Genomic DNA, 13853 nt, shown 5'->3' with positions numbered 1-13853 from the left:
GCAGACCTGGAGCCCTCAGCCTGATGACAGACCAACATTCACCGCACTCAGAGACTTTCTATTGGAGGTAGACACACATTCAATTCATGGTTCACCAAGTGTCCAGCAGAGGGCACTGTAGCTACGTGAGTGATTGCAAGACCAAAGCTACCCACCTAGTGGTAATAAGGATTGTGCGTGTGTGTGTGTGTGTGTGTGTGTGTGTGTGTGTGTGTGTGTGTGTGTGTGTGTGTGTGTGTGTGTGTGTGTGTGTGTGTGTGTGTGTGTGTGTGTGTGTGTGTGTGTGTGTGTGTGTGTGTGTGTGTGTGTGTAGACCATGCCTACAGACATGAAAGCGCTGCAGGACTTTGAGGAACCGGACAAACTCCAGATCACCATTAATGACATCATCACCATCATTGAGGGCAGGTCAGTGGGTGTGTGTGGGTGGGAGAGGGAAGAATGATGTTTCTGACAGTCAGATAGCTATGTAGAACAGACATGCTTCTCTGTAATGTGGAAGAGGGAATCATATCAGTGTCTCTGTGTTTCCAGAGCAGAGCTCTATTGGTGGAGAGGTCAGAACAGAAGGACGTTGCGCGTGGGACAGTTTCCTCGCCACGTGGTCACGTCGGTCAGCGGCCTGTCGGCCCAAGACATCAGCAGACCCCTCACACACTCCTTCATTCACACTGGACACGGAGACACTGACCCACACAGGAGCTGGGGGCACGCTGACCGCATAGACAGGTGCACACACACACATTCCTGGCTGTTACCTGCAAGTACAGTGCCTGACCACTAGAGTGCAGCAGAGCCCTGTCAGTTGTGCTCTTGTTCTTTAGATGTCAGGCCCAATGGAACCAATTGGAAAAGAACCCAAAGAGCAAACTGCATGTCATGTAAGTTTTCTAAAGACAATTTGAAGTACTGTGTTTACGATGCACTACATCCCTGGCCTCTACCCCCCTCAGCTTGTACTTGGGAAACCCCATGGACCCCCCTGATGTTATGGGAATGGATCCTTCCACTGCCCGGCCCACCAAACTACCCAACCGCACCAGGAGTGAGTAGGCTACACACACACACACACACACACACACACACACACATACATTTATTCTCTCCTTACTGTGTCTTCTTACCTCATTCTTTTTTTATTCATTCCTAAACTCTCTCCGTCTTTCTCTTTCTGTCCATCAGAGCAGCCTCCTCCTCGTCCTCCCCAGCCTGCTGTCTTGATCCAGAGTAAGTCTGTCACCCATGCTGAGTGTTTATTTAGCTGTCTATGTTGAGCTGACTATGACTCTCTGATGATAATGATGACGTTGTGTGTGTGTGTGTGTGTGTGTGTGTGTGTGTGTGTGTGTGTGTGTGTGTGTGTATGTGTATGTGTGTGTGTGTGTGTGTGTGTGTGTGTGTGTGTGTGTAGAGCCGTTCTATGACTCTGTGTTAGATGATGATGATGAATATGAAGGTGCTTCGTTGGGGCTGAAAAAACTGGGTGTGGCTATGGGCCTTAAACTCCGCCCGTGGGAGGGGCCAGGTGTAAGGTCGGCCAAAAGCGAGGTCTCGCTCATCGACTTCACCGATGACAGCTTTAGCTCAGCCACGTCCTCCCCTCTCACTGAGACATGCCTACCTGACCAGGACACACTCAAGGTACGTACACACACACACACACACACACACACTGCGTGGGCAAAATAACAGTTTTCTCTTCTCTTTCTCTCTCCAGGACCTTCCTTCCATCCTAGACTGGCCCCTCCCTCTTCCTGCCTATGACGAGGTTGCCACGGAAGCTGAGGGCCAATTGGCAGACATGGAGGTTCGATCTATCACTGGATTGGCTGAGGGGATTTTAGCTCCGCCCAGCGCCGATGCAGAGGGGAGGGGCTTAACACAGTCAGCTGATCTGTTCCAGGAGCTGCAGAGAGAGGTACGGCACACACACCACAGGTTTCTAATTTGAGTTTGGAGTTTTAACGTACAGTTGAAGTCGGAAGTTTACATACAACTTAGACAAATACATTTAAACTCAGTTTCACAATTCTTGACATTTAATCCTAGTAAAAATTCCCTGTCTTAGGTCAGTTAGGACCACCACTTTATTTTAAGAATGTGAAATGTCAGAATAATAGTAGAGAGAAGTATTTATTTAAGCTTTTATGTCTTTCATCACATTCCCAGTGGGTCAGAAGTTTACATACACTCAATTAATATTTGGTAGCATTGCCTTTAAATTGTTTAACTTGGGTCAAACGTTTGGGTCAAATTATGTCAATTAGCCTATCAGAAGCTTCTAAAGCCATGACATCCTTTTCTGGAATTTTCCAAACTGTTTAAAGTCAACTTAGTGTATGTAAACTTCTGACCCACTGGAATTGTGATACAATGAATTAGAAGTGAAATAAACTGTCTGTAAACAATTGTTGGGAAAATGACTTGTGTCATGCACAAAGTAGATGTCCTAACCGACTTGCCAAAACTATAGTTTGTTAACAAGACATTTGTGGAGTGGTTGAAAAACGAGTTTTAAAGAGTTCAACATAAGTGTATGTAAACTTCAGACTTCAACTGTAGATTTTTTTCTCTTCCTGCTGACCTGCAGGTGATGGTGAAACTGCGTGTTCCCATGACAGCCGGCCGTTCCCTCCCCTCCTCCCCCCTCCCCCTCTCCCTGGCCCCCCCGGCCCCTCACAGACAGATCTACCTTCCTCCCCCCTCCTCCTCTTCTTCCTATGAGGACAGACCAATGCTACCTCCACGCTCCCCCATCCCACCCCTCCGCTCCTCCAAACGCATTTCCCTAGGTGAGAGGGATGACACGCCCCCTCAGATCCCTCCCAGAGACCACGCCTTCTCTCAACCGTCCTCACGCTCCGCCTCCCCCCTTCCTTTAGTTCCTCCCCTCTCTGTCTCCCCTCTCTCCTCCTCCCCCCTTTGTCTCCCACCCCCTCCCCTCTCCGTCTCCCCTCGTCAGAGGACAGGGCTGTATGGTGTTGTTGGTCCTCTCGGCTCTCTAGTCTCCTCCCCCTCTTCCTCTCCTCCCTCCTCCATCTATTCCTCCAGGCTCACTGCTGCCCCTCCTCCCAGCGCTTCATTGGATCCCCTTATTGACAGCTCTCAGAGTTCTGAACGCCCCGCCTACCTGGAGAGATATGGAGCTGCCAAAATGGCCACTGTCCGACCCATGATGAAACAGCAACCAGGTGGGGGTGGGGCAAGGCCTAACACCTCTTTCAACAACAACAACCACAGGACTCAACCTTTAACAACAGCTCCCAGCAGGCAACGGGAGAACAGCCTCATTCAGGTTAGAGATGTTCAGAACAAGCAGCGTAGAATGTGGCTGCATTCAAGTGCTCTTTGTGTTTATAACTACAGCTCCCAGCAGGCAACGGGAGAACAGCCTCATTCAGGTTAGAGATGTTCAGAACAAGCAGCGTAGAATGTGGCTGCATTCAAGTGCTCTTTGTGTTTATAACTACAGCTCCCAGCAGGCAACGGGAGAACAGCCTCATTCAGGTTAGAGATGTTCAGAACAAGCAGCGTAGAATGTGGCTGCATTCAAGTGCTCTTTGTGTTTATAACTACAGCTCCCAGCAGGCAACGGGAGAACAGCCTCATTCAGGTTAGAGATGTTCAGAACAAGCAGTGTAGAATGTGGCTGCATTCAAGTGCTCTTTGTGTTTATAACTACAGCTCCCAGCAGGCAACGGGAGAACAGCCTCATTCAGGTTAGAGATGTTCAGAACAAGCAGTGTAGAATGTGGCTGCATTCAAGTGCTCTTTGTGTTTATAACTACAGCTCCCAGCAGGCAACGGGAGAACAGCCTCATTCAGGTTAGAGATGTTCAGAACAAGCAGTGTAGAATGTGGCTGCATTCAAGTGCTCTTTGTGTTTACCTGTTTATCCTGTCAGAAATACATTTAAATGCTTTTTGAAGTCGCAAGACTTCGGAACCTAATGAGATCCTACAACTGTGTGTGTGTGTGTGTGTGTGTGTGTGTGTGTGTGTGTGTGTGTGTGTGTGTGTGTGTGTGTGTGTGTAGGTGCAGGGGGCAGTGCATGGTGTGACAGCAGAGGAGTGTGAAGTGGCTCTGGAGACTCACAGCTGGAACATCCCTCAGGCAATATGCCAACTAAAGGTACACACATACAGACACACACACACACTCTCTCTCTCGCTCTAAGATCTCTCTCTTAGATCTCTTTCTAACATCTCTCTCTCTTGCTCTAACATCTCTCTCTCTCTTAGATCTCTCTCTAAGATCTCTCTCTCTCTCTCTAAGATCTCTCTCTCTCTTAGATCTCTCTCTAAGATCTCTCTCTCTTAGATCTCTCTCTAACATCTCTCTCTCTCTAAGATCTCTCTCTAACATCTCTCTCTAAGATCTCTCTCTAACATCTCTCTCTCTCTCTCTCTCTCTAAGATCTCTCTCTCTCTCTTAGATCTCTCTCTAAGATCTCTCTCTCTCTAAGATCTCTCTCTTAGATCTCTCTCTAACATCTCTCTCTCTCGCTCTAAGATCTCTCTCTCTCTTAGATCTCTCTCTCTCTTAGATCTCTCTCTAACATCTCTCTCTCTCTTAGATCTCTCTATCTCTAACATCTCTCTCTCTCTTAGATCTCTCTAACATCTCTCTCTCTCTAAGATCTCTCTCTCTCTCTCTCTAAGATCTCTCTCTCTAAGATCTCTCTCTCTCTCTTAGATCTCTCTCTAAGATCTCTCTCTCTCTTAGATCTCTCTCTAACATCTCTCTCTCTAAGATCTCTCTCTCTCTTAGATCTCTCTCTAACATCTCTCTCTCTCTCTCTCTCTTAGATCTCTCTCTCTCTCTAAGATCTCTCTCTCTCTTAGATCTCTCTCTAACATCTCTCTCTCTCTCTTAGATCTCTCTCTCTCTCTCTAAGATCTCTCTCTCTCTCTCTCTTAGATCTCTCTCTCTCTCTAAGATCTCTCTCTAAGATCTCTCTCTCTAACATCTTTCTCTCTGTAACATCTCTTTCTCTAACATCTTTCTCTCTAACATCTCTCTCTAACATCTCTCTCTCTAACATCTTTCTCTCTAACATCTTTCTCTCTAACACCTCTCTCTCTCTCTCTGTTATAGGTTGAACAGTTGTTTCGCCTGGGTTTGCGTTCTAGATCAGAGTGCCAGGAGGTTCTAGAGCGTTGCCAGTGGAACCTAGAACAGGCAAGCATCCTGCTTCTGGACTCTTATGGGAAAGTAGGCTGAGACAGACTCCAGGACTACTGACCTATAACCCCACAGATCTAAACCTACAGACCAGAAACTGCATACATTAACCCTGTACATACATACATTTAACCCTGCAGACAGGAAACTACAGACATTTCCCTGTAATTACATACATTTAACCCTACAGACCTAAACCTACAGACAGGAAACTACAGGCATTTCCTTATAATTACAGACCTCGAACCTACAACCTGGAAACTACAGACATGTCCCTGTAATTACAGACATTTAACCCTACAGACCTAAACCTACAGACAGGAAACTACAGGCATTTCCTTATAATTACAGACCTCGAACCTACAACCTGGAAACTACAGACATGTCCCTGTAATTACAGACATTTAACCCTACAGACCTAAACCTACAGACAGGAAACTACAGACATTTCCTTATAATTACAGACCTTTAACCACAGACCTAAACCTACATACCGGAAACTACAGACATTTCCCTGTAATTACAGACATTTAACCCTACAGACCTAAACCTACAGACAGGAAACTACAGGCATTTCCTTATAATTACAGACCTCGAACCTACAACCTGGAAACTACAGACATGTCCCTGTAATTACAGACATTTAACCCTACAGACCTAAACCTACAGACAAGAAACTACAGGCATTTCCTTATAATTACAGACCTCGAACCTACAACCTGGAAACTACAGACATGTCCCTGTAATTACAGACATTTAACCCTACAGACCTAAACCTACAGACAGGAAACTACAGACATTTCCTTATAATTACAGACCTTTAACCACAGACCTAAACCTACAGACCGGAAACTACAGTCATTTCCCTATAATTACAGACCTAAACCTACAGACAGGAAACTACAGACGTTTTCCTATAATTACAGACCATTAACCACCGATCTAAACCTACAGACCAGCCCACCTGTGTACTAGAGAACTGGGCGGGCCATAGAAATATACTCAATAGAACAGACATGGCTGAGTCCTACGAAGGGAAACACTGGACAAGCACACAACTGCATGCTCAGTAGTTACGTTATTATATAGTTATATTATTTAGTTATATATATATATATATTTGATTAATATCATTGTTAGTATTATACAGTCGCTCACAGGGTCAAATATGAAGTCTGAATATTTATTGTTTGGATGTCTAGGGATTATTTATGTTGCTGAAATGACTTCAGCTCTCAGAGTTAGTGTGTGTGTGTGTGTGTGCGTGTGCGTGTGCGTGTGCGTGTGTGTGTGTGTGTGTGTGTGTAAATACCTGCTGTAAATGCTGTTGATTGTACTGGTGGTGATCTGCTGGGATCAGGGATATAAACCACATTCTGCTGTACCTGTAGCACTTTTCATGACTTCAACACTGAGTCCACATGTAGTGTCCTGCACAGATATAACGTGTCATTGGAAAGCATGATGATGTTGTATTGTAGATAATGTACTATTGTGATGTTAATATTACATGGAATACAAGTATATATGTGTTGATAAGTCCTGTAAACAGTATAGTGTTTAATGGTGTGTGACAGACAGAAGAGGATAAGAATAATGATAATCATGAAGATGCTGTGTGTGTGTGTGTGTGTGTGTGTGTGTGTGTGTGTGTGTGTGTGTGTGTGTGTGTGTGTGTGTGTGTGTGTGTGTGTGTGTGTGTGTGTGTGTGTGTGGGTGGGTGAACGCACACGCATGCTCGTGTGTGTGAGTGTGTGCATGTGAAAGAGTGTGTGTGTGTGTGTGAATAGTGATTATAATTACACGCAATCATACACCATATTACAGACCTATCCACAGGGAGGTACAGATACTGCAAGATGTGTGTGTGTGTGTGTGTGTGTGCGTGCGTGCGTGTGCGTGTGTGTGTGTGTGTGTGTGTGTGTGTGTGTGCTGGCTCTAGCTGGTAGTGCTATAAACTGATGGTAGCAATATTGGCTGGAGGACAGAAGATCTGTAATACAACACGTCTGATATTTTGTAATAAACTGATTTTTGGATCAACTCTGGATTATATTCTGGTTTCCTGCTTGTTTCCTACAGGACAACACACAGAATAACAAACAATCAACAAGATAATAGAGAAAGGGGGATGATGAGAGAGATAGAGAGAACAAAGAAAAGGGTAAGAGAGAGAAAGAAGGAAAGAGAAAAAGGAGAAAGTGACATCCTTGAACTGGACAGAAATCGATGGGATCAAGTGGAGGGGAAAAATGTCTTCCCTGAGGAAGGGAAGGAGAGAGGTTAGAGAAGAGAGGGGGAAGGGAAGCTGTGACAGAAGAGAGGAAGAGGAGATGTCAGGGAGGAGGGAAGAAGGGGGAGAGGGAGGAAGAGGAGGACTAGAAGTGAGGAGTGGAGGAGGGAAGAAGGAGGAGAGGGAGGAAGAGTAGGACTAGAAGTGAGGAGTGAAGAAGGGGGAGAGGGAGGAAGAGGAGGACTAGAAGTGGGGAGTGGAGGAGGGAAGAAGGAGGAGAGGGAGGAAGAGGAGGACTAGAAGTGAGGAGTGGAGGAGGGAAGAAGGGGGAGAGGGAGGAAGAGGAGGACTAGAAGTGAGGAGTGGAGGAGGGAAGAAGGGGGAGAGGGAGGAAGGCATAATGGGGCTGGGTTTACCTCTACAGTTCTTGAAACCATCACATACACCACCCGCATACAGATACCACACACACACCACCCACACACACCAAATTAGCGATGAGTAGCAGGTAAGATAGAAATGGTGAAGTAGTAATCGTTCTTAGTATATCTACTGCTGTAAGTATCATTCTTAGTATATACACTGCTCTAAGTATCATTCTTAGTATTTATACTGCTGTACGTATCATTCTTAGTATATATACTGCTGAACATATCATTCTTAGTATACATACTGCTGTACACATCATTCTTAGTATATATACTGCTGTACGTATCATTCTTAGTATATATACTGCTGTACGTATCATTCTTAGTATATATACTGCTGTACATATCATTCTTAGTATATATACTGCTGTACGTATCATTCTTAGTATATATACTGCTGTACGTATCATTCTTAGTATATATACTGCTGTACGTATCATTCTTAGTATATATACTGCTGTAAGTATCATTCTTAGTATATATACTGCTGTACGTATCATTCTTAGTATATATACTGCTGTAAGTATCATTCTTAGTATATATACTGCTGTAAGTATCATTCTTAGTATATATACTGCTGTAAATATCATTCTTAGTATATATACTGCTTTACATATCATTCTTAGTTTATATACTGCTGTACGTATCATTCTTAGTATATCTACTGCTGTACCTATCATTCTTAGTATATATACTGCTGACTCAAATCCTGCAGTGCCAGACGTGTCTCCCTGCTTAAGCCAGTACATGTCCAGGCCGGTCTGAAGTTTGCTAGAGAGCATTTGGATGATCCAGAAGAAGATTGGGAGAATATCATATGGTCAGATGAAACCAAAATATAACTTTTTGGTAAAAACTAAACTCGTTGTGTTTGGAGGACAAAGAATGCTGAGTTGCATCCAAAGAACACCATACCTACTGTGAAGCATGGGTGTGGAAACATCATTCTTTGGGACTGTTTTTCTGCAAAGGGACCAGGACGACTGATCCGTGTAAAGGAAAGAATGAATGGGGCCATGTATCGTGAGATTTTGAGTGAAAACCTCCTTCCATCAGCAAGGGCATTGAAGATGAAACGTGGCTGGGTCTTTCAGCATGACAATGATCTCAAACACACCGCCCGGGCAACGAAGGAGTGGCTTCGTAAGAAGCATTTCAAGGTCCTGGAGTGGCCTAGCCAGTCTCCAGATCTCAACCCCATAGAAAATCTTTGGAGGGAGTTGAAAGTCCGTGTTGCCCAGCAACAGCCCCAAAACATCACTGCTCTAGAGGAGATCTGCATGGAGGAATGGGCCAAAATACCAGCAACAGTGTGTGAAAACCTTGTGAAGACTTACAGAAAACGTTTGACCTCTGTCATTGCCAACAAAGGGTATATAACAAAGTATTGAGATAAACTTTTGTTATTGACCAAATACTTATTTTCCACCACAATTTGCAAATAAGTTCATCAAAAATCCGACAATGTGATTTTCAGGATTTTTTTTCCCTCATTTTGTCTGTCATAGTTGAAGTGTACATGTGATGAAAATTACATGCCTCTCTCATCTTTTTAAGTGGGAGAACTTGCGCAATTGGTGGCTGACTAAATACTTTTTTGCCCCACTATCATTCTTAGTATATATACTGCTGTATGTGTAAACTCATCCTGTGTATATATATTGCATTTGGATTAATGTTACTATTTGGGTTGTTAATTAGATTTCTTGTAAAAAAATAATAATAATACCTTGATTGTTTGTGTACTTGTTTGACATTTTACTGCATTATTAGGAGCTAGTAACATAAGTATTTCGCTGCTCCTGCTATATTATCTGCTAAACTGTTTACGCGACCAATAAACAGATTTTATTTGTTACGTTTCCCAGCAAGAAAACGAAAAATTGTCGCTCAAACAGGAGGAACTAACAAAGCATCACTGACAACAACCAAAACAAAGCAGGTGGGGGTTTTAGGTGGGGTTCTGAAAGACACCCAGGGGGAGTCCACTGAAAGTTGACCAACAACAACTGGGTCCTAAAAGACACCCACCCGGAGCAACTGGGTCCTAAAAGACACCCACCCCGAGCAACTGGGTCCTAAAAGACACCCACCCTGAGCAACTGGGTCCTAAAAGACACCCACCCTGAGCAACTGGGTCCTAAAAGACACCCACCCTGAGCAACTGGGTCCTAAAAGACACCCACCCTGAGCAACTGGGTACTAAAAGACACCCACCCGGAGCAACTGCGTCCTAAAAGACACCCACCCGGAGCAACTGGGTCCTAAAAGACACCCACCCCGAGCAACTGGGTCCTAAAAGACACCCACCCCGAGCAACTGGGTCCTAAAAGACACCCACCCTGAGCAACTGGGTCCTAAAAGACACCCACCCTGAGCAACTGTGTCCTAAAAGACGCCCACCCGGAGCAACTGGGTCCTAAAAGACACCCACCCGGAGCAACTGGGTCCTAAAAGACGCCCACCCGGAGCAACTGGGTCCTAAAAGACGCCCACACGGAGCAACTGGGTCCTAAAAGACACCCACCCTGAGCGCCCACTAAACTTAAAGACGGGAAGCAAAACAGGGAAGATCAAATAAAGGATTGTTTTTCTAGAAATCAAGTAGGGAGCGCCAACTAAAGGTGTTAACAGTCCACGTCTCTCAAGACCACTGGAGCACAAATGTCTCATGGCCATTTTAGGGATGTGGCAATCCGTTCAGAGTACAATATACATCCACCTTCTCTCTATTGAAAGGCTGTACAAGTCGTCTGTTCCGACCAAGATAAAACTCTGTGTGCAGGATGGCCTGACTAGAATCGGAGTGCTTCCAGATCTATCTCTTACTTTCCTTGTGCTCAAGCTCTAATTTCTGTCGTTACTATTTTGCCTTTAGTTCTACCAATCGCAGTTGCACGTCAATGGGATGTTCTCAACCACCCATGGGAACTTTTCAACATCCTCCCTCTCCGGGAGGATTTCCTCCTCCACCAAAGCAGTGTAAACTAAATATTTGACTACTGCTTTCAAATCAACATGTGCAACTTTGATATCATATATGATTTGCCTTCGTACATTTATATAGCATGTCCCATGTAGGGGTTTTCCACAAATGCTTCCAACTTAAAGTCCATGTTTTTTCTGTTAGCTTGTGTGTTTATGCAACCTTCAAAATGCTTCCACCAATCTGATGATCCCTCAGGGTGGATGTCAGTCACCCTGAAGAAGGCAGTGATGCGGAAACATTGGTGATTTACCCAATAAATGATTGGGAGTTTATATATAGGGTGTGTGACTGTCTTTATTTTGTATAGCTTATAGTTTTTTCGCCGCTAGTCAGCACCTCTACATCAAATCATTTTCTCTGGGTGTGCGCCATGTTTTTTATGTGGCAGAAACTCTACCACAGAAGTGGATTTTGAACACTCCAAATCTGGGCACAGCAGAGCTTCAGAGTAGGTGACTTATGGAGACTACTATACTCATGGGAAACAAGATCCCAGACGAGCCCCCATTTTGTTACGTTCCCCACCAAATTATCCCTCTCATCTCTCCATTTCTCACCTTTTTGTACTTGTCCCTTGCCTTGTCAGTAGGGACAGTCCTCTGATGTTTCAGCTCTAAGTGTGTATTTGTGTGTGTGTGTGTGTGTGCGTGTGTGTACGTGTGTCAGTGTTTGTGATTGTGATTGTGATAGATGTGTGTAATGGTATGTGTAAATGGATACTGATGTGTCTCTGAATTCAGGCCCTAACTCACTCACAGCTCAACCAGTTCCTTGACAAGGGTAGGAGAGAGGGGGAGAGAGAACAAGAAGATAATTACTTGACACATTGGAAAGAATTAAGCAAAAAACAGAGCAAACTAGAATGGTACTTCCCCCTCAACAGAGAGTACACTGTGGCAGAATACCTGACCACTGTGAGTGATTGACCCAAAATTAAGGAAATTGTTGACTATATCTAGCCTTGCTATTGAGAAAGGTAGCCAGACCTGGCTCTTAGGAGAAGACAGGCTATGTGCACACTGCCCACAAAATGAGGTGGAAACTGAGCTGCACTTCCTAACCTCCTGACAAATGTAGGACCATATTAGAGACACATACAGTGCATTCAGAAAATATTCAGACCCCTTGATTTTTTATTTTGTTACGTTTTTATTTCATTATCACATTTACATAAGTATTCAGACCCTTTACTCAGTACTTTGTTGAAGCACCTTGTTGAAGCACCAGCCTCCAGTCTTCTTGGGTATGACACTAGAATCTTGGCACACCTGTATTTGGGGAGTTTCTCCCATTCTTCTCTGCAGATCCTCTCATGCCTGATATGTCTTTCTCATTTTGGAACTTTTGTGAGTGTAATGTTTACTGTTCATTTTATTGTTTATTTCACTTTTGTTTATTATCTACTTCACTTGCTTTGGCAATGTTAACATATGTTTCCCATGCCAATAAAGCCCCTTAAATTGAAATGAAATTGAGAGAGAGAGGGAGGATAGTGAGAGAGAGAGGGAGGATAGAGAGAGCGAGATACTCTTAACAGTAAATGCAGGTCTTTCACCAGCCTGTGTCTCTCTCTCTATCCTCCCTCTCTCTCCCTCCCCTCTCTCTATCCTCCCTCTCTCTCTCCCTTCCCCTCTCCCTCCCTTCTCTCTCTCTATCTTCCCTCTTTCCCTCTCCATGTATTTCCACAGTGCTGTATTAGCAGGACAGCTAAAGGACAATGTTAGCAGAGAGACACAAACATAACAGCTGGTGATGTTTTTATATTTCTCCTTCTCTGTCACTTTGTCTCCTCCCTCTCTCTTTCTCTTTTATTTCATCTTTCTTTTTTTATCTCTGACCCTGAGTTCCGGGTAGACAACAGTCTGGAAGACGTGTGTGTGTGTGTGTGTGTGTGTGTGTGTGTGTGTGTGTGTGTGTGTGTGTGTGTGTGTGTGTGTGTGTGTGTGTGTGTGTGTGTGTGTGTGTGTGTGTGTGTGTGTGTGTGTGTGTGTGAGCGTCCGTATGCATGAGCTAAAGAGTATTAGCTTTGGGAACTAACACAAGTCTTCAAAATAACAACTCACTCTGCCCTTATAAATGTGTGCGTGTGCTTTTCTGTGTGTCCAGCCCAATAGCATTGATTTCCCAGTGCTCTGACAGTGAATTACATTGGCTGACCTAACCCAATCAGAATAATCTCTCTAGCTACTGCTTTTCTATTGCCCCCGAATTTGTTCAACATTTTTTCCCTTATAATAATAACTAGAGGAAGTCGGATCAGAAATCACTGTTTCAGAGAATCAAAAATCTGGCTTTGATACATCCATCAAACGTCCTGCCTGAAGGGTGCTGTCCAATGTGCTGAAATGTGTAGGCTTACATCACATCGACCAAGTATCTGTCGTCTATGTAGGTACAGTATGTTTGCTTTGAAGAACAACTGGTTGGTGGGAACCCCAATTCATTAGAGAGGAGAATGAATATGGCAGGTCTGGAGAGAAGCATTTCCAGTTTCCTGTTTTGTTGAAAGGATATATCAACAACAAACACCAGTTTTATGAATATAATTTTCTCTCTTATTAGCGTTGGGCCAGTAACTAAGGTCGCTGGTTCGAATACCTGAGCCGTCGATGTGCCCTTAAGCAAGACACAACCCTAATTTGCTCCAGGGGCGCCATACTACTCAACTAATATGGCTGACCCTGTAAAATAACATATTACGCTCCACCTATTCGGTGAATGTGACAATGAAACATCATTATTATTTTTATTATTATGAAATGACCGCTTATGCTGCCATGTGCCCCCTTTTCCAACCAATCCTTTCCCTTACACTCTCTTGCATCAGGATATGTAACGTCACACCTTTAAAAGCGCGAGAAGACTCCCGGTGGCGGGCAGAGCAAGATGACCTCCGAGTACACACGGTGGACCACGGGAGGGAAACACACACACATCCTTCACTGAGAGTTAACTGAACTTTACGCAGCCAGTCGGTGAGCGGGGCGCAGGAGAGGACTGCCGTTTCTACACAGTGGAA

General features: G+C 44.4%; 1 protein-coding gene across 3 annotated transcripts in view; it reads left to right on the top strand.

Annotated features, from left to right (window-relative positions):
• The window catches only part of LOC110489646 (activated CDC42 kinase 1), a 22774-nt gene extending 15542 nt beyond the window's left edge, over positions 1 to 7232 (top strand). For all 3 annotated transcript variants that reach the window (XM_036943811.1, XM_036943810.1, XM_036943809.1), the window contains exons 10-19: positions 1 to 67; positions 314 to 408; positions 535 to 729; positions 954 to 1045; positions 1183 to 1227; positions 1412 to 1641; positions 1718 to 1918; positions 2591 to 3295; positions 4036 to 4131; positions 5098 to 7232. The exon at positions 1 to 67 is cut by the window's left edge and continues 80 nt beyond it. In XM_036943811.1, the coding sequence (XP_036799706.1) occupies positions 1 to 67; positions 314 to 408; positions 535 to 729; positions 954 to 1045; positions 1183 to 1227; positions 1412 to 1641; positions 1718 to 1918; positions 2591 to 3295; positions 4036 to 4131; positions 5098 to 5223 (1852 nt within the window). In that variant the 3' untranslated portion in view covers positions 5224 to 7232. The remainder of the gene's footprint in view (positions 68 to 313; positions 409 to 534; positions 730 to 953; positions 1046 to 1182; positions 1228 to 1411; positions 1642 to 1717; positions 1919 to 2590; positions 3296 to 4035; positions 4132 to 5097) is intronic.
• The last annotated feature ends 6621 nt before the right edge of the window (positions 7233 to 13853 follow it).

The sequence above is a fragment of the Oncorhynchus mykiss genome, chromosome 15, assembly GCF_013265735.2.
Source record: "Oncorhynchus mykiss isolate Arlee chromosome 15, USDA_OmykA_1.1, whole genome shotgun sequence".
Classification (NCBI taxonomy): domain Eukaryota; kingdom Metazoa; phylum Chordata; class Actinopteri; order Salmoniformes; family Salmonidae; genus Oncorhynchus; species Oncorhynchus mykiss.
This window is presented reverse-complemented; position numbering and strand designations above follow the sequence as displayed.